Genomic DNA, 25,876 nt, shown 5'->3' on the forward strand with positions numbered 1-25,876 from the left:
GCAAATTAAGTCTCCCAGGGGGATGAACACTTAAATTTTAATGACCCCATGGCCTCTCATCGAGCAGCATTCCCAGGACAAACTTAATATTCTTGCATCACTGCTAGTAAAAGCAGCAAATTGTTGATATTGTTTTGCTTTAAACTTGTACTTTCCTGCTAATGTATTTGGAGCTGGAAGGATCAAATTTTGCCCCAAGGATTACATACATTTCTTTTTTAGTTAGAAACACAGTTAGGATTCTCACAGAAACTTTTTGTGCCATTTTTTAAGGAAATGTCTGTGTGATTCTTTTCTGTCTTAAGGCCATTTAATTAATTCAGGAAGCCTCACACACACTGCAGAGAGTTGTCATAGTGGAGATGTTATTGCAGAATCATTACAAAGATGTGTAATTAACAATGCTGTCATTGTTTTACATGGAGTCAAGTATCAGCTGTTGTTCTGATCAAGCAGGTTAGGAGTGTTTTTGCCTCAAGATTGACAGTGTAGGTTTATTATGGGTTTAGGTTTATGGGACTGAGTTGTGTGTTTTGTGCCAGGTTCTTTCTAATTCAGCCACACATTGTCAAATCAGACTCCACTAACATAGACAAATGACTCCTGAGTTTTTAACTCTCTTTTCATCCTGACTCTGCTTTCTCAGAGGGGCAGAGGGCAAACACCTGCTCCTTTCTCCTTTTTTGTCCTCCCCCTCTTGCTCATTACCCTCCTTGCCACTTTAATTTTTTTTTTTTTTTTTTTTTATAATTTTGTCATCTTTATTTTAAAATTAAACATTCAGGTCCAACATCACATCAACTACTATTCAACAAAACCATAATTTCTTTTCATAATTGTAGATCATGCTTTTTTCTATTCTATTAAAACTGTGATTTTTCCCAACCCGTTTTTCTTTTATAAAACGCTAAACTCTCTGAGTGTCTGCGGTGCCACTTTGACCTAAAAGCCTCGTGGTTAACTTGCCTGTGCACGGTGTCTGCTCTCTCTCCTCTGTAACTAATAAATGTTTTTCGCTGCATCTCCTATTTCCTCTTGAACCGTGGAACTAATGGCTTAACTCTGTATCTATGCATGTTCCTGCCCTTTGCTGCAACACCCCTCCATCCATCTCTTCTGTTTTCTTCCTGTGTTCTGTGTAATAGAAAAACTCCCAAAAGGTCAAGTGCATGCACTGTATTTCCATTGTCAATATAAACAGCAGCTACGTTAATCCAGCGTGATTTGAAATTACATTTCTATAAAAACAATAGTGAGTTTTGAGCACCCTGGTTTAGTTAGAGTGAAATAATTAAAACAGACAAGTCATGTCATGCACACAGACGTGCATTTGCCCAGGAGAATCTGCTAAAAATATGATAATACATTGTGCTGGTTGTTGCATAGAGACGTAGTTTCGGTGACTTGTTATGACAGTGTTACAGTTTAATATTCCCTCTTGACGGCTGGACACAGCAAATCCCTCAGGTTCACTGGTTAAAGAGACTTCCACGCCTGATTGGACTCTTGAGTGGTGAGGGCTCTTCCCTTGAGATTCACTCACTGGACAAACATCCATTTTTTTAGCCTCACTGTATTCCCTGGAGAACAGCCTGTTTGCATGGTTCAGTTCATTTGGGGAATGTGTCTGCTTCTCAGAGGTGGACTGTTAATGTTGCTCAGGGTGCCCTAACATGTTTTTGACAAGACCACATGCAACATTTAACAACAAAATGCCATATTAATTGTCTTGATAACAATTTGATCTCTTGTTTTACCCAATCATAGTGACCAGGCCGACCACTTTCCACTAATACACACACCTGCAGTCAGTTCTAATGTTCAAACTACAGCTTTATGAAACATGTTTTTGTAGAAGTGAAACCCAAGTGGTCTTATCACTAATAAATGTGCCAACACTAATCTATTTACTTTTCCTGCTAAAATGTAAGTCGAAGCTGAGGAATGTAGATCGTGTTGCTCTGAGCTCTCTGTCAACTTCTTGCATCTAAGCTCTGTTTTCATGGCCCACTATCAGTCATGTGGCTGACAATATAGAGTATTGCGGTGTGTGAGCTGCGCAGTAGGCTTATCTATGACTGTGGCTCAGGGATTTATCTTTTAGAGCCACTGAATGATATTATGCACATACATATGTGATTTCAGCGACACCAGCTGTGCTTTTGTATCACTCTCCTATAGTTCATACACCTCAGGTTTCTCTCATGTAACAAATACAGCTTTGATCAGAACAATAGGTTTTGTTACATGAGCGTAGGTTTTGCCTTGAAATATAACTACTGTCAAATGTTTTCTTGCTGCCTAATAATCCACACAGTGTTGTGTAAAATCGCTGGAACTCACACGGTTATAGCTGAGACTTATTTGTCGAATTTCACACAGGCATTTTTACCATTGGAAAATTGCATCCTGTCGTGACAAACGTAACAAGTAGTGGAGATCCCAAATGGAGAGAGCTTAGGCACGACACTGAAATGTATGGAATCTCTGTATTTAGAAATGTGCTTGAAGTTGACGTAGGTCTAAAACGAGTTGTGATGGAGTTGGTGACTGTGGTTCTTGGGTAAGCTGTGTTAGCACTTTGCCTCAGCTACCTTGCCTCCTAACTACCATTTAGCTAATGTGGTCAGTGACTGCACAAAGTCCGCGCTAACCATCACAGCCGTGCAAGATGTGTTATTTTGTGCTAAATTATTACTACATACAGAATCAATACATAGATAAAATAAACGTAGCCTCATTAGAATCACATTGTTGTATAATTTTGTTAGTCATTGCGAATTGAAGGGTAGCCAACTGAGTTTATTTTGCTAAGTCACCTTTAGCTATTTTATTCGGAAGTTTTACGGAGCTATTTTTCTCATCTCCTTTAATTCGTTAAAGGGGAACTATGCAAGTCCGGTTGCTTATTAGCTGTTTTGGTCACTTTTGTTTCTCTACGGAGCTCCCCCTACAGGAGATACTGATCTTGCAAGGTTGTTGTTTTTTCTGCCAAGAGACGCCAGGTGGAAGGCAGAGAGCCTCCATTCTCCTTGTAACAAGTCATTTAACCATCACAGTAACTCCAAAGCTGTTTGATTAAGGTGCAAATCTTGCATAGTCCCCCTTTAAAGATTTAATAGTGAAGTCATATTTATTGTGATTCTGATGTGTGTGCCTTCTGAAGAGAGCTGACTGACTTAAATTTTCTAATAAATACATCTTTTAAAGTTTTATAAACAGCAAGACTGACAGCAATCAGGTTCTCCCTGCTCAGACCTCCTATAGTGAGTCATTTTACTGGGACTAATTTCCTAATTGCATGTTTACCACCAAAGCAAGTGTCAACAAGAGATGTATTAAGTCTTTAGAAAAATAAATGTTAACATAACATCCACTTACTTTTAACAAAATAACATAGTTTATTTCAACCTATTTACTTTGATTGTAAGCTTTTAAGTCTATACACTTGGGGTAAGAGTGTGAAAAGCTAAATGATTTGTGTGTGATCTAATATTATTCACACATCACCTCTGTTCCAGTTTTTTCATGTGTATGTTGGTTTACATTGACAGATTTCAGTGTTGTTGGTTGTGCCAGTAAATGATTACATTATGTCCCGTGAGATACCATTTGATTAAGAGCGTTTGAGTTGGTGTTAATATTAATAAATTACATGGTTTACTCCAGTCATTAGAAATTAAGTGTGAAAACACCCACTATTACCGCTAATCTATTTTTCCCACATATCTCCTGGTGTGTTTGATGCTCTCGTCTCTGTGTCGATGCTTTTCTGTCTCACACCTGCTGTGCTGCAATAACTAGCTCTGTGTCCACCACAAATAGAGAAGTTATCTCTCTGTTTCTCTCTATTTTCTTCCACATACATCCTTTTCTTTTTATGCCATCTTCACCATCCCTCACTCTTTTCCACACACACACACACACTCAGTCACTCGCTCATAGGTCTGTCTCTTCTCAACCAGCCAGGTTCAGATAGAGGTAATGGCTCCGGGTAATTGTTCAAATTGTCACTTGGCCTTTGGTGAGAGCGATGAAGGGAAGAAAGTACTCTTCTCGCAGTAATTCTCTGTCTTTCTTCTCTCTCTGTCTTTGCTCCTACTCTCTGTCCCCCTGTCTTTATTTAATTTCAATCCAGAAAGATTTACTGGTGGAGCTCTTCTGTTCGAAATGCCAGCCACAAATGAGTACAGTGAGCCGCAAAATCACTCTCACTGTCCCTCTCCCACTTTCTGTCTTGGTTACAACATACGCACACAGACAGACACACACACACACGCACGGTTGCAGCTTAGTTACAATGTGTTAATCACGCTGGGAGTATTTGTTCCTGTCTAGAGTACTACTGGGGCTAATAAGGCTCTACAGCACTTCTTTATCACGCTGCCTCGGGGTGTGTACATGTGCACGTTCGCTGTCATACGTACATCACAGCTTTTGTGCCAGCACCCTTGATGCATGTTTTGTGTGATAATCTTGTATAGCTGTACATACGTGCACATACAGTACAGTACAAATGCTCTGGTGTGCTGACTCCTCCTCATGCCCAAAGCCCCTTTTTCCACTGGTGGAGCCTGCGCTAAAACCTGCTAACATCTGACTTGCCTCTGCGTCAGGAGAGAGATCAGTCAGCATTCACACCTGGATCAATTGATTGACATGGGTATTTATCGGCTCTGGCTCTGATCGGCATTGAAGTAAACACCACACCTGGGTGAACCTGTTGATTTTTGTGTGTGTGTTAAGTCCTGTCCAGAAACACTGAGACTACACCATCCATGGGGCTGAGTCTGCGTAACTGCGTTTCCAGTTTTGTCATGGCAGCCAGCAGCTCTCTCTCTCTCACTCTCTCGCTCTCTCCCTCTGATGACATCACTCCTTGAAGTTAGGTGTAAAAGGAAAGGTGAACTCCACTGTCGCTGGGAATGAGTCAAGTAGCTCTTAATAGTGGGTTGAGCTGCATTTAAAAAAAAAATCTGCCTGGAAAAAGGTTATACGTTTGAGATTAGAAGAGCTGAACTCATGTTGGTTTAGTATGTTAAACAATGAACTGGGACAGGAGGCCTCTGATTTGACCAGGTCATACCACTGGTACTTGAGGCAAGTAGCTGTTAACTGTAGTGTATGATCTGCTGCTGTTAATTTACTACTTAATTAAGTCATATATTATATTCCTTGTAACCATTTGAAACATACACACTCACAGATGAAACATGTTACACTGTGTCACACATCCTGATAGAAAGAGGAGAGCTTTTCAAAGAAGTTATTGAGTCATTTGCATTCTAAACAAATAAGGTGATTTTATTTAGTAGAAAAAAAGAATTATTCAACATTTTGAATATTATTTATTTCCTTTGCTGTTTATGTCTCTGGCTCTTTGACATCACATTTATCAAAACTCATATTTACTTTAATTCATCATCCACTTCTGCAAGTAGATATTTCAAGATAGATTAAGACACACAAACACACACGCACACACTGTCCAACATTCATTAATTCATTACTATTAATTTATCAGACTCATTCTGGGAGTGTTTTCAGGGACACTTAGTCTGATTGGTTATTCAGTAATTAGTAATATCACAAATAGTTCACTGTTTTTATCTGCTTTTATCCACTTTTAGCAATTATTAGATTGGACCGAGAAGGGTAAATGCGGTCCATTTATTACAGGCACAGTTAAGGCAGCATTATCCATCACTGAGTTCAGATGGAAATTCTACTATTCTAATCTCAGTTTTTGGAGAGCCCCTAATGCTCACGAGTATCGATCGAGCTGTCCAAGCTCGGCAGACTAATGTATTAATTTTTCCCTGCAGTTGTCCTCAATATATTTCTAATAAATCTTTGTCATTTATAATTATATTTTTATTTTCTCCTTAAATAAAACACTGGGTCTTTAAATCATTATTTCTAGTGAGCCTTTATGTCACCTGTATTGTACTGTATTTCATTAAGGGGCTGATTGTGTCTTTTTACATCATTTATGATTTTCTTTTTCCAGTGAATTCCACAGCTTTATTGATGGTTTAAGAATATGCATCTTCAATACAGTTCTGAGGTGACCATCAAAACAAGTATAGAGTATATTCCGCTTGAAGATCCTTTAAAACAAATACAAATAACTAACTCCTTCACTGTTCAGCAGAATTGTATTTGTCTTTATTATTGATGATATTGTGAGGTCAGTATGAAAAATGACACACATGTACTCGTTCAGATTCATTTACTGCCTCTAAATTAGCCTTTGGTAAGTGAAATATGTTGCTGGCCTTTGCAATTAAACTGTCCCTCTGCCAAAGAGAGAGAGGGAGAGAGAGAGACTATCTCTACATGCAGTTATTAAATGGGACATATACATTTAAGCACCAAAGATTTTCTAATTAATCTATCAGTTGCTGTTGTTATGACAAAGAGTTTAGGATAATTAATATTACCTGTCATCATATTAATAATTAGGCTCACATGACGGCACGTGTAGCTCGACCAGACTAATTGATTTCCAGGCTGCCAAGCTTAAACATATGTTTACTGTGTCTGCCGTCTGTCGCACCTTACCGTCCTCCATCTCCTTTCATCAGCCTTTGTTTTTTTTCATCCTGTCTTTTTTACCATCTTACATCTTTCTTAGATTCCTTCTCTCTTTATTTCTCATCAGTCTTGCTCCATGTCTCCTCTCCCTCGCTCTTTTTCTTCTCCTCTCTCCTACTGACATGTGGTATAGGTCATATGGCAGAAGGGTGAGGGGTTAAGGTTAAAGGCCATGTTAAGAGTCCATTAGTCCGTACCACTAACATTGAGCGTTATTGACCTGCACATGTGTCCGTCTGCATCTGCTCACTCTGCTTGAACATGCAGACAGATATGCAGATTAAGACTGAATGCTAATTCTGATTGATTTGACAGTCATTCTGATAAAGCTAAATTATGTACCCACCACTACTGATGCTTCAGGCAGCTTCAAAGTGCTTTAGATACAATTAAAACAGACTTTCATTTAAAATGAAAAGTTGATCAGAGTCGGGGCAAAGCTCAGCGATAAAAAATCATGTACATCTTAATTTAACTTTAATGCTCAGCACAGCAGCTTAGCTGTTAGTATATAATACAGCTCACTTGAATAACAAGGAGTGGCTCACACAGGAACATGAGTGAGACAGAAAAGGCCAAATGGTACGGAAACCTGCAAGACAGCTGCAATTTCAGCTTAAGAACACGGATAGAAAAGTCAAAGAAATGCTTTAAAAAAAAGGTATGAGCATCCCTCAGTAAGAGTCTAAGAGGCACTTGTAGAAAAACAGCTGGCTTAGAGGTGACATAAGGACTTGGGGTCTCTATTGATAAAATAAATCAATAAATCAATAATGATCCTTCAAAGTATACAAAACTGCACCACTTTACTGAATCTGTACAGTAAGATGTTAGATATCAGGTGTTCATAATACATCATGGATTTGCACATATGTAGTTGTGAAACTACATGTGTGTAAACATGTATACACACAGTCACCGTCTCATGTTAAGAATAAGCTGACTCATCTGTCCGTCACTGTTGCGTGATGGCAGCAGGGCGTGGTGTGTGTCCTGGTCCCTGTGGAGCTCACCTCTGCGCCCTCACACAAACACACACACTTCATGCAGGCCCTCTGTCATTGTGTAAAGTAATTATTACAGCCCCGTTGGCTCACATTTACACGCTTCTTTGTCACACCTCTCCCTCTTTCTCTCAGTTGCCATACCCATTGACAGTGTTATTTATTACTGCTTGACAACACTGTCTTCTTGCCTTCACATATTAATTGCTATTTGTACATCATCCATCCATCAATTTAGGAGCTCCTTCACTCGTCACTTCACTTATTCATTCTTTTGTTAATCATGTATTCCTTTGTCTTTCAAATTGCAAAGATGTATTTGTGGAGCTCAGGATTTCATGTGGGTTTGAGTGCATTAAAAGCCATAATCAAAACAGAGTGAGTCCTGCGATTCCTCCACTTAGTCAATCTTTCGCTTTTTGTTTATTTACACTTTTGATTAGTGAATCCATCCACATGTCCTCCAATATCCACAATCTCTCTTTTCCGTTTGTCCCTCCATTAAGTCTTCCTCTTGGTGACAGTTTCAGTGTGCTGTAGGAGCTTTTTGTTCTGTTCTTGTATTGTCTCTTTTCCAAATGCCAATCACAGACGAAGCTAAAAGGTGTTTCCCCGTGTGTTCTCTGCAGGCAGCCGGTCCTGCTGTGGAGAGGCCTGCAGGGGTGGAACGACTCCAAGGCAAACACACCTTCAGTGGCAGGTCAGTTTTTTGGGAGGGGGCTTCTCTTGTATTGACGCGCACTGAGATACAGTATGGATCCTGTCTCTATTCATCATGCTGCATCATTGTTTTAACCGACCTCACTAATGGGTTTGGTTAAATAACCTCAGAAAAGCGACACCATGAGGACTTTGTGTGTTAACGTACTGTACTTAGTTTTTTTGTGTGTCCATGTTTGTCTACATTCATGTTTATTGATGTTTATGTGTGTGTGTTTGTGTCCTACTTTCTCTTCATTAAAGCTGCAATTCTAATCCAGATCAAGGCCTTTACAGATATAGTTGGTGTAAAGAAGCGCCATCATTAGCCCACTACAAAAGACTGCCAAAACGGGGTCAGGGTTACACAGACACACACACACACACACACACACACACACACACACACACACACACACACACACACACACACACACACACACACACACACACACACACACACACACACACACTGAAATTAAACAGCCACAAACACACTTGCATCTGCTTTTTTTTTTTTAATAGGCAAATGCAAGTGAACGCACATATGCATACATTGATGACTGCTGCTTAATTAAGAATTAGGGATGCAGAATGCCCCATGTCTCTTGTGAGCCTTTTAACTGTGCATGTTTATGTGTGTGTTTGCTTATTTTAGCAGGAGGATGTGGGGGGCAGACTCATGCATCCCCAACACAGAGCCAGGACAGATGCAGAAAACACGTAGAGCAGCATTATGGGCACATGTAGTTTCTCTTTATGTTTATTTTTTGTTTGTTTATTTTTTGTCTATGTTCAATGACCACGTGCTGTCAACAACACCACTGTTGCTGTCATATCATTATTTACATGATGTAACTCTGAACTTTATCTCAGACAGGATAGAAAACAAAGATGTCTCCCACCAGGGCCATTCTCTGCATCAGCATGACTAATACAAAACCAGGGCAGTAAATATGAGGAAGTGGCTCTCACACCATTGATGAATGTAGTGCTCTGTCCGACTCCACTGACCTCTGTTAATGGATAGTATATTAGACTGCGATTTTGAAATCAGCGGGTCGGCATGGTCGTGTAATTAATCTGTGGTTAATTCATAAATACTAAAACAAAATAATATGTGGTTAACCTGTAACGCGGCCATGTACAGACAGAGTCAGAGGAGCTAGGTAGAGGGAATAATGTTGACCTCATGCTAAGCTGTTTAAGTCTCTCTCCATGGCAACCAGCTGCAACCACAGATGACTTACACATGGACTCTCACTTACATGCAACGCCCCACACTTCCTCAAATAATAACTGTGTTGTTTTTTATTTACCTGAGCTTAAGAAGCTAGCAGTTCTTCATTAGAGGCAGGCCTTTATTATTTGTCCTCTCTTGTTTGATTTGTGGTGCAGTCTGTCATATTTTGCTAAGAAGACTTATTTTTATCCGATCCCATTAACTCTGTTACATTATTATGCCATACTTCCTCTGTTTCAAATTAAAAGCCATCCTGTCCCATTTCAGTGGTCAGGGACCCTCCATTACTCAACATGGCTCAAACTGTAAAACATTTGCAGACACGCGATGTGCAACAACAGCCAGACCGGATTAGAAGCAAAAAGGAACAGAGCGGAAATGATAGAAATGTACATTATATTTAACTGGAAAGCACATAATATATAACATGCCTCAGGAGTTCATCCACCCTTGTTTATTAACTTATTTGGCTGGTCGTCCCTTGTTTATGTTAACCATGCCAGTGGCTAGTATTGGAGACCAGGCTTTCAATTCAATCCCAAATGTAGATGGAGTAAATATGGTATACTGCTGCTACACCACCCGCCATACATTGTATTAGCTGTAGCTGTTTTTTTTTCATGTCTCCATTGAGTTATGATCAAATAATGACACTGAGTGACTGAATTACAATCATATCACCTCAATAAATGATTAGATGTGAATTCTGATTAAAGTATGCAATGTAAGTGTCAAGTGAATTAAATAACATTTCTTGACAGTTTAAATTTCCTCATGCCTTTTAGTAGTATACATTGAATATAGAGGTCATTATCTTAGACATACATATAGCTACACTCTCTCAGTGGTTTGATTGAACATATCCTCTAATGTACACACACCAACACACACACAAAGCGTCACAGCTGTGAGTAATGTAAAAGTGATGTAATGGTTTTCCTGGTCGCCGGGGAAACGATCCTTGAAATTGCAAAAAAAGTCCAAAATGAGTAGAGGAAGGCAGCTATAAATATTGGAACAGTAAGGCATACTTTAACTAAACGCGTGTGTGCGTGTGTGTGTGTCTATGCGTGCCTTTTGAGTGTGAAGCTACACCTATAAATACAGTAATAGCTTATCATAATTTTAACCACACAGCACGCTCAGCGCAAAACTCATTACCTTTGAATCAAAATGTCCTTTTTATACGGGGAAACAGATTTACTGTGAATTGGTTTATTGAAATAGCATTGCCAGTATATTATATTTCTTTGTGAAATAAGGCTCGGCGCAGAAGGTGTTTTAGAAGCGAGGAGGTGAAAAGGTAAATGGGTTTCACTGCATGCACAAAACAAACTGGATGTGGGTAGGGTTTTCCATGGATAACAGATTTTATTCCAATGTCAATTTGGGACCTAACTCTGATTCTACAGTGAGGATCCGTCTTGGTCTGTCTGTTTGTGGATTTGTTTGTCTCTCTCTACCAATTTATCCTTGTCCATCTGTTTTTCTGTATCTTTGTCCTCTCTCCACCTGTTTTGTTTCCTCCTTTTGTCTTCTCTCCAGCTTTGTTCCTGGCCTGTCTGTTTCTTCTTCTCTCACCCTATTAGTCTCTTTTCATATGTACACAAGGATGAACATACCGTAATTCATTAACAACTGTTGGCCTAGCAGTTGTAGTTGATTTTCGGTGTTTTACTGAAACAGTGTATTTCATTGTTTACCACAGAACATATAATATAATTTGTACACCAAACATTCTTATGGTAAATATATCATTATTACTGTGATTATTTCTTTTAGAAGACCCTGAGAACCTCTAGTTTGTATTTATGCGGGCCACAACCGGCTTTGCTAACATTGGCTAGTCAATCTTGCAAAGTGTGTGTGTGTGCTGAGTTTTAGTGAGACATAATGCATCCATTTTACCCAGCTGACAAAGAGGTAGTTCTCTGCCTCATGATTTTGCTCATGGCATTTACCCTCATGGTTGAGATTCAGCTCTGTCACCAGTAATGTGGAGTTAATGTGCAGACAAGTGAGTGGTGTCAATGTAAATGTGCAGCGGCCATCGCTATCACATTCTGCCTTTTGACACCTAATATCTAGCAGGAGACATGAAAGAAAGAAAATACATCACACACTAAAATTACATTGATTTGACTGATAATTAAATGTTGTCAATGTAACAAGATGAGATTAATTAACCTATCGAAATAACATGAATGGAAAGTAAACCATTATCTTAAACATTAAATGACGAGCCTGCTTTGGTCTTATAGTTCATGATGTCCCTGATATCTGCAGTACATTAGTTTGTTAGGTTTTATTTAATGCAAAGTAATAAAATTGACATAATTTTAATTTTACTATATTATGATATACAGTATAAAGAGCATAAATACATACCATGGGCTTTTTTATACCATTATTGGTCTGTAGTAAAGAAAACATTTCATTTTAGAAAGTTATATAGTGAGCCTACTGCCTTGATATCATTCAGCTGTATTCTTTATCTTTCCTCAAAGAACTACTCATAGTGTGTTGTGTTTTAATTTCTTTTGTGAATGTCTGCATTTCTGTATTTGAATGTTCATCTTAAGTGGCATTGTGCTTTTTTTTTTCCTGGTGTGCGTCCCCTTTGCTCTCTACATCTCTGGTGCTCTCCACTTTGAAGGCCAGCTTAGAGAGAGAAAGGGAGATGATAAATAAGAAGAAGGATGAGAGGGTGAGATGCAGTGAGAGGAAGAGAGTGGTTTGGTAATGCACATCCTCCTTTTTTGTTATTTCTCCTCTGTGTTTCTGTCTTTCATAGTGAGGATCAGTGAAGTGGCAGGTGGATAAAGAGAACACCTGCTCTCTTCATCTCTCTCTGCTCCTCTCCCTCTCCCCCTGTGTGTGTGTGTGTGTGTGTGTTTGGCCCTTTCTCTCTGTCTCTTGTTCTCTCACATTGCGCTCCCTCCCTCATTTCTTCTCAAGTCTCACCCATTTTGTCTCTCTCTCACCCCCACTTCATTTTTTGCATTGATGCAGTCTGTCAAACATCTCACACAAAAAATAAAAAAAAGGAAATGCAAATGGATCTCAAGTGCTTGTGTGTGTGTGTGTGTGTGTGTGTGTGTGTGTGTGTGTGTGTGTGTGTGTGTGTGAGAGTGAGAGTGAGTGTGTGTGTGTGTGTGTGTGTGTGTGTCTGTGTGTGTTCTAGTGGGAGTGTTAGAGATCAGAGGCACAGCAGCAGGAAGGGATAGAGGGAGGGGTGGATGTTATTTTTTCCTCTCATATTAATGCTATTCATTAGCCTTGTCTAATTAATTCACTGCCTACTCCTCCCTTCATTTCAGTATATCTTGCTTCCAGACCTCTTCTGCTTCCTACCTTCTTTCCCTTTTCCCCTCCCTGTTTTCTTCAGTTTTCTGTCCTTCTCCACATTTCTTCCCCTTCCCTCCTCCTGTTTTCTCTTTGTACTTTTTCGCCATGCTAGTAGCATCTCTGGTAGCGTCCATTTAAAGAATGGTATTTTGTCAGCCTAGCACTGAGGTGGAAACAAAAATGTCAACAACTGTTGGATGGATTGCCATGAGCTCTGTTAGATATCCACAGGTCCTGACTTTTACTTGTGTTACCATGATGTTAGAAGCTTCACTTATCCAGAAAAAGATCTCAGTCTACTGGATGGGTTGGCACATGGTACAAACAACAACATTCGTTTGCTAGGTATTTTTACATCCCTATAATCGTTTTTCTCTTACATTATTGTAAGAAAATATTTGAATTTGTATGACATTTTATATATGGACCAACCAGAATCAGTGCCTTGTGGTTGTATACTTACCAGCCAGCAAGTTGCAGGGTATACGGTCAAAATCTTGGCATCTTGAGTGGCACTGAATAATGTCCAGATGTATTATTGCAGATCATTATGATGACACAGTGAACTTGGCATGTGACATTTTGATAGACAACATCCCATTAGTCAGTTGTGCTACTTTGTTGTGGCCAAATCCCTATAGTCTTAGGAGTTACCTTTAATTGTCGGTGCAAGCTATTTTTAGAACGGCAGAGCAGAGCCGCGAGCTGCTCAGAGCTACGCTACGGAGGCTAATGAAATTTTCCCTCATCAAACTTATCAAATAGCTACACAATCCCAACAACTCCAAAACGCTCTGGTGGACAAGTTGTGACCTGCACATTCACCACGCTATGCTGAGTTGTTTTCCAGGCAAATGCACAGACTGCTTGACGGAAAACTGCCCCCGACAGGAAGCATCAGCGGTTTTGTATGAATTTACTTTGAAAACAACTCCATCTCGTAACGTTTCGCCAATTTGCCAAAATGTTGAACTATCCCTTTAAGTCTGTATGGACAACATGAGAACACAAAAACTCCAACATAACACGGCATGGAGGCAGAGCGGAGAGAATGACTGGCTGTCTGCCACAGACTTATATAATCCAGTCAGGCCAGGTGAGCTGAATCTCCCTGTCACTTGCTGTCCACCCACCAGGCTCCTGCAGGGAGAGGCTTTAACCACAATTACACATTTTCCAAAATGGTTTGTTTTTCTGGGGTGTTCTCAGGGATTTTCACTACCAATTACAATCAGTGTGGTCATTTATTTATTCATTGGAACTGAGAACGCTTCCATTTCCTTTATGTATTGCATCCTGGAGGAACAGTGTTTTTTATTTGTGCTGTAAGTTAGTTAATTTTCCAGTGGAAAGGACATACTCAAAACCTGAAGTTGTACATAGTTTAGAATAGGATCTTTTTTTTTTTTTTTTTTACCTCCCCACTGTCTCCGTTCTTCTTCTTCTTCTTGCTATTTCCTTTTTGTCTCTACTCCCTCCCTCCCTACCTTCCTCCTCACATACATCCCACATTTCCCCCTCCGTCCTTGCCTTCATCTCTCTTCCCCTCTCTCGCAGTCCCTTGTTTCTTATTGTCTGGATTAACTCAATTTTTGCTGAGTGGTGATGAGGCAGTATCTTCTGTGTGTGTGTGTGTGTGTGTGTGTGTGTGTGTGTGTGTGTGTGTGTGTGTGTGTGTGTGTGTGTGTGTGTGTGTGTGTGTGTGTGTGTGTGTGTGTGTGTGTGTGTGTGTGTGTGTGTGTGTGTGTTTGTGTGTGTGTGTGAGCTGAAAAGAGAAAGAGAGACAGAGACAAAGAGCGGAAGGAAGTTGTTTTTGCACTGCACATCTCTCCCCTGTTGCCACCCACCATCATCAACCACCCTCTCTCTCTGGAGTTTATCAGCATCTGCACCACCATCAGTCGGCGGAGGTTTAGGGATAGATGGTCTACAGAGAGGGAGGGAGACAAAACGAGCAGACCGAGTCAGAGGCAGAGAGAGAAAGGAGGGTAGAACCAAAGAGCAACCAAACTAAGTTCAGACAAAACTCACTTTGAAAAAAATGCGCGCACACAGGGAGCAGAGAGAAGGTCAGGGGAGGATTAATGGCTGTGCTCTGATAGATAAACTAATCAAACAAACAAAGACACACATTAAAACACAGACAGAATGTAAAGCAGACACTCACTCGAATAATCCAAACTAGACAGAGGCATTGAGAGATTCAAAGAGTGGAAGAAACCCATAGAGATGAATGGCACAAAAAAAGTTTTGACAAACACACACACTCACACACACAGAGTTGTTGTTGACTTTGAATAGAGTGTTGACATCCCCTTCTCTGAGGGCTGGGTTCACAGACGTGGATTAAGTCCTTGACAAAAAAGTATTTTTAGCACAATGAATGCATCCATGGAAAGGGATGTATCAATCTAGACTGGTAGTTTTCAACCCTAACCTCCGGAGGCACATTTTCAGACACTATGCTGTTTGTATTTGTGTGGCACTGCATGTGTGTGATCTTCCCCATGTTTTATGATCAAGTCTTTTTTTGTCTCTCTTTGTCTTATTTGTCTTTTTCTCACTTCCTGTATCAGTCTCTGTCACATTTAGTATTTTGTGCATGTGTTTACAACGAAGGATTCATGTTTTTACATCACAAGTCTTTACCATGTGTTTCTTCAGGTAATGTCAGCTCGTGTCACAGATTTGTCCCTGAACAGCTGATCATTATGCAGAGTATGTCTGCAAGTAAACACAACCAGTAGACAGGTGGGAATACACCAGGGTTAGACTGCTCCCATAAGGCTTGAAAAATATTTAACATTCTCTGTGATCAAAACGGCACCAGCAAATGTATATGTGAATCCTTTGGAGTGACCTTGTTTTCTGCATTAATCGGTCACGCGTAAGTGTAGATATAGACAATGTGCTCAAACTAATATTATAGAATCTGTTGTATTTTTTTTTGTATTAATTGGACACAGCTATTTAATTTACCATCCCAAGCGACACATTTCTGGCAAAATTATAAAAAATCTGTGTATATCTGGTCTGTCAGTCAAACTGCCAAATCATGCAACCACCATCTACGTTTAAGGGACACGTTTGTGTCGTGGACTCGCGGTGCCACAGAGACGAGAGCTGTGACACCGAGTCTGAGGCTCTGATCATGCAGGTTTGGTTTTCAGCAGTGGTGTGTAAGGCAGAGAGCCTCCACTCTCCCTGTAACAAGTTACAAATCATAGTCAAGATTTATCAGTTGTGCAGTTCGAAAAAAAATCCCAAGTCTAGCTGCCTGGGATGGTAACTTTAAATATATTATGGAAATTTCTAGGGCTGCCCCCGACCAAAGATTTTGTTGGTCGACCAGTAGTCGTCACTTATGGCGATTAGTCGACTAATCGACCCCCCACCTTGAGGGGAAAAAAAAAAAAAAAAAAAAAAAAAAATTATAATTTAAATTTTTTTTTTTTTTTTAATAATTTTATTTATTTTTTTTTTTTTTACCGCGGTCAGGTTGAGAATTAATTAATTAATGCTCGTGACTCCGGCCGTGTTGGGTCCGAGATTCAACAACAAGCCGGTCGGGTTTCACCGTTATTACCGGCAGAATGCCCGTTTATCACCAATAAACACAGTAGATGAGGAGGGTAAAAAGTTACTGAGCTCAGGCTGTGACGGGGGTGCGGGGGTGGGGGTCCGCGGCGTGGAGCGGTGCGGGCATAGACATATGTCTATGGGTGCGGGTCTCTGACTGCAGCGGGGACTATCATGGATCCGCTCCGTGACACTGAGACTGACCGCCGGTGAGCGCTGTGGGACGGGACCGGGGCTCAGACAGCACCCGCTAATGGTGACAGCGGTGATACGAGAGAGACTGCCGTGCCATGTAAAAAAAAAAAAAAAAAAGTGTCACGTCACGACTTCCTGTATCTGGCCCTTCAAAATAAAAGCCCCATAACCTTTCATATACAGTTCAGTCATTGATGTTGGCTTAATTTTGACAAGACACGGCTCCAAATGTTTTTGTTTTTTTCCTGCGACCAATCGACCAATGAAATTTTGGTCGGCTAATGATTTTTTGGTCGACCAGTGCTTGGTCGACTATTTGGGGGCAGCCCTAGAAATTTCACCTTTTGAAGGCTCTTTAACATGTATTTGGGTGTTTGTCTTGCCTTCTGGCCCCCGAAAATGTGAGAATTGCCCCAAAAATCTGTGTTTTGCAGGCTCCCTAGATCGAAATCAATGCGGTTTTACGAGCTGTTTCCTCAGTTGACATACAATGATGTCATTAGTTTTTCGAATTTGCATAATGCCACCTCTACCTGTGAGTACCGGTAGGGGTAGAGGGGGTGGGGCAGGGTGAGCAGTGGTTCATTTGCATTTAAAGGGACAGGCACTGAAACCAGCCGTTCTGAACAGGGCTGTTTTGACCGATGCAAAGAGAGCTGTGATGTTTGATCCTTGGGGTATTTTGACCGAGGCATGTCACAGATATTTCTTTAAGACCTTTAATTTGTGAAAAAGGGGCATGATATGTCTCCTTTAAGCATTCACTGTGCAGGTGGAAACAGGAAGTGAACCCTTGTCTTTAATAACTGGCTGAACATTCTTTGGCAGCAGCTGCTTACAGTATCAGACATACACGCTACTCAGAAGCAAATCTGAGCCCTTCTCTTCCTGCGGAGGTGCTTCAGCTCAGACGTGTTCTTAGCATGTCTGGTATGAGTGGCGCGCTGAGGTCGTCCCACAGCTCAGTCTGGTCTCCAGAAGGAGTGTTTACCTGGTTTGAAACCATTTTGTAGTCTTCAGTGTTTTAAGCTCGCTGTCTTGCGAAAACTCATAGAAGTTGCATGACTCTGCAACCCTGACACTTATCCTGAAAGGTAAACGATGAGTAGGATTCATTTTCATTTGGAATCATCTTGGCTTGGTCACTGCAACACTAAATCATGTCCATTTACAGGAGATTTATGCAGATCACCTGTTGTTTTTGTTTTTGTTTTGTTTTTTTACTATCCTTGCTTTGTGATTCAACAAAAGAAGTCTTAGTTTAATAGCTAAACTCCTGATTTTTATAAGTCCTGACTCCAGTCAGCTTTTGTTGATGTTGCAATTTAGTATAATATTTATTGGGTGATTGTAAAACTATTTAATGGAGAAAAACTTTCAAATACACAGATATCTATACTGTATCCATACATTATGTCCAGTATTGGTTAGGTTTATTTATTTGCAAGGCCAAAGTTGTTATTTGTGACAGAATGTCTACCTGTGATGTATGTGAGTAAACTAATAGAACATGTTGTTTTTCCTCACTGTCTGTGGTGTGTGTGTGTGTGTGTGTGTGTGTGTGTGTGTGTGTGTGTTTAGCTTGACCAGAATAGTGGAGATCCTGGGAGAGGACAGCCCCCTGGGAATTCACGTCGTTCCCTACTGCTCATCACTCAGTGGACGGTGAGTAGCTTACACAGTACAGAAATACAATATAGTCAGTCGCACAGGTTTATGCACACAAAAACAACACATACCTGTGTACTGTACTGTGTGTAAGTCCTCATTCTGCCCTATCACCTCAGAAAGACTCCTCTGTTTACCAGCTACAGTGTGTCCCAGAGTTATATCCTCGTAATCCTGTTCTGTACTTGAAAGGAATTCTTGGCCCTTGCACTGCATCGGCGATCACACTCACACGCACACACGCACACACACACACACACATACACACACAATGGAAAAAGGAAGAAAGGGAATAAAAATTGCACAGCTATGCAGGGCTTTTATTTGGGTGTGTGACAGTCAGACAGTGGAAGGGGGATTTCCTAAAGGAAAGCAGGATGGGTTTTTATGCCTGTTCTCATGACTCACCTGACCCTACCAGTCTCTTCCTCAAGTTCACCCCTCTCTCTCTCTCTGTCTGTACTCTTTTTCCTCTCTTGTTACGATTTTCTCCGTCCTCTCCTCCGTCTTTCCTGAACCGCCTCTATCTCTCTCCTCCATTTACCATAATCTCTTTCACCTTTTAACCTACTTTCATCCTGTTGGAGCTTAAACCTTTTGTGTGTCACTGTCAACGTTGCTGCTTTTTGGTGGTATGGTAAGGAAACAGTAGAAGTGATGGACTGAGGATGCTGGGATTGTTTTTTTCTGTCCATCCAACCATCTTACTGTCTGCAAATGTATGAACCTTTCACCTGTCCATCTGCTTGTCTTTTTATGTCTTTATGGTGTATCATACAAGTGCAGGTAGAAATCACCACAAGTTCAAGCATGCCCTTGTGTTTGTATAGATTTATAAGATTCTGTTAAAAAAAAAAAGAATCAAATACTTTATGCAGCTGTAACCTCCCTCTCTCTCTCTCTCTCTCTTTGCAAATTTTTAGGTCTCTCGGCCTTTACATCCGTGGAGTGGAGGAAGAGAGCCGCTCAAGGAAGGAGGGCTTGTTTCAAGAGGACGAGTGCATTGTCAAGATCAACAACACTGACCTCATAGACAAGACATTCAGCCAGTAAGTGCAACACTGTCTCGGCTGAGTATAACTTGAATTCTCTCTTTTGAGAAATAGAAATGGGAGAAACACAGATGTATTCAAATGCAATGAGATCCAGGGAATGAATCATTTCCCATTTAGTCAGTCCATGATTTTGGGCTAATGGAGGGATGTACAAGGAGTCAGTTTATTGAAAGGATTCACCTAAATTATGAAGTCACACAAACAAAAGAAAGTCCCATGTCCCATGTTAGAAGTTCAGTTATTTTGCTCATGTTTCAATATTTTAACAGAGATGATCTCCTTCACCCCACATCAATTACAGTGAAATGAGACACCTGACATCTACTCTGATATGGAGGAAAATAAATCATTAAAGTAGATTACATTTGGGTCTTAAATATTGGATGTAGATTTGTACCACATTAAGTTACATTAAAGTTGCAGATACATACTTCACCTAATGTGAAGGCAAAAGAAAAGAGAGAGAGAGAGAGAAACGAGACTCCTCTTGGAGGAAAGTCAGGTCTGGCCTGTCTCTTCCTCACCGCTGTCTGTCCCTCTGTCTCTTGTTTACCTTTCTATTGTCAGAGGGCTTGTATATCACATTCCTGGCATCACAGAGAACGGCAGAAAAGACACTTGGCAGATGTTTTGAGAGCATTGCTTTCAAAATCATCTCTGTGCATGTGTGTGTTTTTGCGTGCATTGCGTGAATGTGTGTGTGTCTGCTTGTTAGAGCTACAGTAGCCTCGGTGTGTCTTCACGTTCCATCTCGTTCCTGTAAGGCAAGATTTGTTCAAGATTCATCTGAGACCAGATGTTTCTCAGTTGAGTTTGCCACTGTAGCTCCAAAGTAGCTGAAACAAAGTACATTAATACAAGGGTGTTGTGAGAGTGTAACATGATTACAGAGAATTAAAATGACAAAAGACTGGCACAGATTACAAGGACCGGTGTGGATGTTACAATGATTATCACACATTACAATGTCTATGTCGTCCACACAACGGTCCTTGTCCAGTGTTCACTGTGGTAATAAGATTATATGTGAGGTATTTTATGCTGAACTGTAGGTAAAGGGATTATCACTGGAGGGGTTTGTGCCTATTGTTCAAAAACAGGTGTATATTCACTCTCACACAAACAGCAGTTCGCACACGCACACGCACACACACAGTTTTTCACCGGCAGGTATTCAGTCCAAAACACAAACAGACACGCATCCTACGTTTGTGAACAAACTCCATTAACCATGAAAAAAAAGAAGTCTTAAATCTAGTGTAGTGTGTTTCTTAACATTGAAAGGTTTCATTATGACACACACACACAGACACACATACACACACTCTTGCCAGTATTGTTCTGTCATGGCAGGTGTATTGAGATATACAGCTTGGTGGTCCAGTGAAATATGTGTAAGTAGGCCACTGATAGTCCACTGATCCCTGCAAGTTCTACGTCAACACACACACACACACACACAAGCAGGCACGCACACACACACACACACACACACACACACACACACACACACACACACACACACACACACACACACACACACACACACACACACACGCACACACAGCCATTGTCCTAGCTTGGCAGCTGCATTGAGGAAACCTGCTTGATTATAATATCTCCTCTTTTTTTTTTAACACAAATGTGGCTGCACAGTGCACACGTCGTCCAATCAGGAATAACAATGATATCATCTGTTCTCAATGGTCCCAAAGCACACATCGACTCACACAGCCTTCACATCTAGTTTCATTGTACCGTATTGTGGTCTTAATACAATGCAAATCATTTCAAGTGTCATTCAGCAAGGTGTGACACAAGCACTCGCTTAGAATGCTTAATGCATTTAACGGTTTCAATATGCAAATCCTGTCTGAGGAGAATGAAGAAGAGATGACCACCCATCCCCGAACACACATTCACGCTGCTTTAGAAATCATTCTCACTCGGAGCGTCATTCACAGAAGTTGCTTCTCAGATTTCAACACATGAAAATATCAGTGGGTGGCTCAGTAGTTGGTGTAGGCTGGCACATGTGATCAGTGCATTTGTCTTATACTGCACACAGAAATTGGTCAGTCTAACGCTCAGTGACTACATGTGCAATACATATAATAATATGCACACAGATATGAAGTAAAATCAGCTCTGTGTAAATGTACAGCACATATACTTAAAGCTCACTTGATTTGCTCTGCTGATCTTTAGATTATTATTATCAGATATTATGTACTCTTATAACATATCCAATCTATTAAAATGAATATACAGTATCCATCTCACACACCTTTCTAAACATAGTCTCTAGTTACGGATATATTATGATCATTACATGTAATAATAATCTAGGCAGGAAACAATAGGAGAGTAATCCAATAAAATTTAAATAAACTGGATTTTCTCTGTCGGTTATCTGAGGTGAATGATGGGCCGTACCAACCGCCTCTGACACAATGCTCCTGTTAACTTACTTAGCATAATCTGATAGAAACTAATTGTTGGCAAAATCATCTTTTTTATAGATCACAAGATTATAATGGCCTGCTGCGCAGGTGTCAGGGTTCTGTGTAGCATCCTCTGTGCTGTCTAGGCCTGGACTCAGTGAAGATTAAAAGGGAGAAGACAGAACCACTGGCTTTGGTGAACTAGACATTGAAACGTTTTAATTTTAGATTAATGATGTACATTGCAATACATTGCAGCTTAGATAAAATAATAATACATTCACTAAATTAACAATGATAAACATCTAAGCGTGATATGTGTTTTATTTTGATTGGTTAAAATAATTTAGTGGATTCGCAGAAGCAGTGGACCACCTTTGTGTTTTAATAATAATAATAAGTCAGAATAATTGATTTGATTTTACTTCAGATTGTCAGATTTAGAAAGTGTATACTGTTTACACTGCATCAAAAACACATCAAATAAACATTACAAATACTGTATGTTTATTACATCAGACAAATAAGCAGCTTCAATGTAGTCACCTTCATGATTTGCTTAGTCATGTAATTCTTATCTTAAACACATACTGAAGTCTTGAAATAAAAAAAGAGCACAAGTTGGATGCAGAGGACCAAGAAAATCGGTTAATTAATTTAATAAAAAAAAAAAACTGTTGGAAAATCTGAAAAAAGAAGTTGGTTGTACTAATCTGTCTTAGAAATGACAAATCACTTAAAATCTGTTTAGTTACGATATAGGAGCCTAAAATATGTAACATCTTATTACCCTTTTTAAAAAATCGAACAGCCCATTTAAGATCATTAGCAATTAACTGGAACTTGTTTAATTTGTCATTTGTAATCAAATTTCTACTGCTATCTTTAATTATTATGTTTCTCCTAATTGAGGTATATATCTTTTGATAATGACTTTGCATGTCAGAGATTGATAACTATGCACCCTGTGTAATTAAGACTAATGGCAAAAGTTAGTTCTAGTGGTAAATGAGTATGAATGGCTCATACTTCACCTAAAACTACAACACTTGTTGAACCAAACTTTTTCCCTTCCAGAGCCCAGGAGGTGTTTCGTCAGGCAATGCGTTCCTCAGTAGTGCGCTTGGACGTAGTTCCTTCCTTCAACAGAGAACGATACGAGAAGAGTCTGATTGGTCAGCTGTTTGCCGGTCCTGACAGCAGCCCCCGAATTGCCAAAACCAAAGACACACCTCCACCTGTCAAAGCCAAACCTGTGTTTAAGCCCTCTGAGAATCCAGCTGCACGACTGGCGGAGGATGCTGCCACTATGGAACCCAGCGTCAGTGTGAGTAGCTCGGCTTAAAGGGCACACCTTATCTAGGATCACTCAGAAACATTATGGCTTGTGAACTTTACTGCATAAATAGTATAGGATGGTTGGATGAAGTCAGCGGTTTTAATGAGGAAGTCACTTTCACATTTATTTGTAACAATAAGAAAGTAGCCTCCTAATAAACTACTGTCTGCACCACTTTCTACCTACATACCTCATCAAACACCCTGCAGGTGTTCATGAAATGTGTTTTTATTTTGAGCATGATTTCCGACTTCTGAACCAAGCCAGTGTATGTCATCGTTCATTTCTTCCTGTCTCTCTGCCAGAAGCACAAAGTGTTTCTTATTTAAACGGATGTGAAAGTGGCGTCAGCATCACCATGGTGACATAGGTGACATTTGAGAAACAGCTGGCGCGGAGGCGACAGTTACTTGGCAACAGATGAATATCATCTCATGTTATGAATTGTTTCATTTAAAAGTGCCTATATGTGATTTTGTAATACAGATGTTGGAGCAGTGTTTGATGAACTTTGTATGATACTTTATTTGTTTACATGATTTCCACATACAATCTGTGTTTAATAAGTGGATGACATTTACAGTGACTGACATATGTGGTCACTTTTGTGTGACGGGCCATTAGTCTGCTTTAACAAATATCCCCTCACTCTGTTTTTTTAAATGTTTTTATGAAGAAATAATTTCACAGTTCACAGAGCAGTCCAGTCATTAGAAATGATACAAGTACAATGCGACAAACTGAAAAATCCAAATGGCTCATTTGAATAGTTAAGCTGCTGTGGACGTCCTCTCGAAGCCTTATATTATTATATTCATTTTAGTTAATTTGGACGTTGTACTTTCTCCACCCAGAGCCCAAAAGGGATGAGTGAGAGCCCCCTCCTCAGGAAAAGTCCTGCCCTCTCCAGCATGGTGGCCAATAAGAGAGGAGGACGGAGGCTGAGGATCGACTTAAAGAAAGGTGAGGAGCCTGTGAGAGTCCGCCTTCTTTCTACTGATGTTTTCCATGAGCATTGCCAGTAATCGTTACTAATTAAATTGGTAAGAGAATTGTTTTGTTCTGAGAAGTTGCATATATCTCTATATTAGTTTTCACCACCAGCACTCACACATACACATACACATACACCCTTACTTCACTGCTGCTGGCTTGTTGTATGTATAAAGCCTGTACAGATTTTGAGGAATAACTGGTTCAGTTTCAACACTCAAGACTCAGAGTACAAGTGATGGACAGTGTCTGATGCTTTTACCTTTTGATCCTATGCACCTGTCGTTGAGACTTTGAGGTGTACAAGAACTTTTATCTTGGAGTGTGTGTGCGTTTTTCAGATCATCACTTTGCTTTGAGAGATTCAGTTAGAAATAAAAAAAAAAAAAAGTTTGTGGAGTGTGTTCTTTTTTATCTCTATTTGTTCCACTTTGCTCATTTTTTTTCTCTCACTTTGATTCTGTCATTTTCTGAATGTAGATAATTGACCCGCTTTGTGTGTCTTCCTGTTCGCCCAGCATTGTGCTTGTTTTTTTTTTATTTTTATCAATCTTCCTTTCTCTGCTCTCCGGCTCACGCTCCCTCCTCTCACCCTCCCTCTCTCCATCTTCCTGATTCCCTCTCTTCAGGGTCTATTAAGTCTTTATTGATCTGTTCATTTCTGCTGATATGAATTCATACTGGACCAAACTGCTGACTTGGCTCTGCTAAAGAGACCGGACTAAATGAGGTCCATAAAACACAACCAGTCTCTCCGTCTGCGTGTGGCCCCCTTTTTTGTACACGTGTGCATGTGTATGAGTGGTTTCTTGTGTATGTGCACCTGTTTTTCACTGATTACTATTTCAATCTTCACCACTTCTCTCTGCAGAACATTTCCACTGTGTTACACTCATTTCTCTTTTACCTTTTTCCTCCTTGTTGCTCCCTCATTTTCTTTTCCTCCTCTCTGCCCTGCACCTGAACCCATTTCTAAAACCCTCACACCTGCAGATAGTGTAGCAGCAGCTATAGCTAAAGGGTTTAAAACAGCACACACACACACACACACACACACACACACACACACACACACACACACACACACACACACACACACACAGACACACAGACACACACAAAGTCTCGTAAGGCTTTAAATGATCACAATTCGAGAATGTAGTCAGGAAGCTGAGTCAACAACACTGTGTTGAAGTTTTCAGGAATAGTTCAGGGTGTGTGTGTGTGCCCGCGAGGATGGATGTATTTTTTTTCTATCAAACCCTTTTGAAGACAAATATAGAAGCAGGGAGTAAACAGCTATACAGGATATTTTGTGTGTTGACATTGGCCCAGGAGTGTTATTCACGCTCGCACATTTTACCTCATGTCTCGATTCACATTTCTTTGTGTGTTTGTATATCCGTGTCTAGGCTCCGAAGGTCTGGGCTTCACCGTGGTAACCAGAGACTCTTCAGTCCACGGCCCTGGTCCCATTCTAGTGAAGAACATCCTGCCACGTGGAGCTGCTGTCAAAGATGGACGCCTGCAGTCTGGAGACCGCATACTAGAGGTACATAGCAGCTGACTGTTCCTCCACTCAGCTCATTATCATCTTCACTCTAATCCGGCGTTGTGCAAGTTATTACATTACAAAAGATTTGTGCCATGGCAACAGAAGATCAATTCAAAATAGAGAGCGGAGGAGACTAATGTGGTGATTTTTTTGATTT

The 25,876-nt window shown here is 40.3% G+C and overlaps 1 protein-coding gene across 4 annotated transcripts in view; it reads left to right on the top strand.

Annotated features, from left to right (window-relative positions):
* The window catches only part of LOC311004609 (partitioning defective 3 homolog B-like), a 199,565-nt gene that overhangs the window by 45,061 nt on the left and 128,628 nt on the right, over nucleotides 1–25,876 (top strand). For all 4 annotated transcript variants that reach the window (XM_083996723.1, XM_083996724.1, XM_083996726.1 and 1 more), the window contains exons 6-11: nucleotides 8,231–8,301; nucleotides 18,247–18,330; nucleotides 19,257–19,382; nucleotides 22,910–23,159; nucleotides 24,026–24,134; nucleotides 25,577–25,716. In XM_083996723.1, the coding sequence (XP_083852849.1) occupies nucleotides 8,231–8,301; nucleotides 18,247–18,330; nucleotides 19,257–19,382; nucleotides 22,910–23,159; nucleotides 24,026–24,134; nucleotides 25,577–25,716 (780 nt within the window). The remainder of the gene's footprint in view (nucleotides 1–8,230; nucleotides 8,302–18,246; nucleotides 18,331–19,256; nucleotides 19,383–22,909; nucleotides 23,160–24,025; nucleotides 24,135–25,576; nucleotides 25,717–25,876) is intronic.

This window comes from Trachurus trachurus, assembly GCF_905171665.1.
Source record: "Trachurus trachurus genome assembly, chromosome: 21".
Lineage (NCBI taxonomy): Eukaryota > Metazoa > Chordata > Actinopteri > Carangiformes > Carangidae > Trachurus > Trachurus trachurus.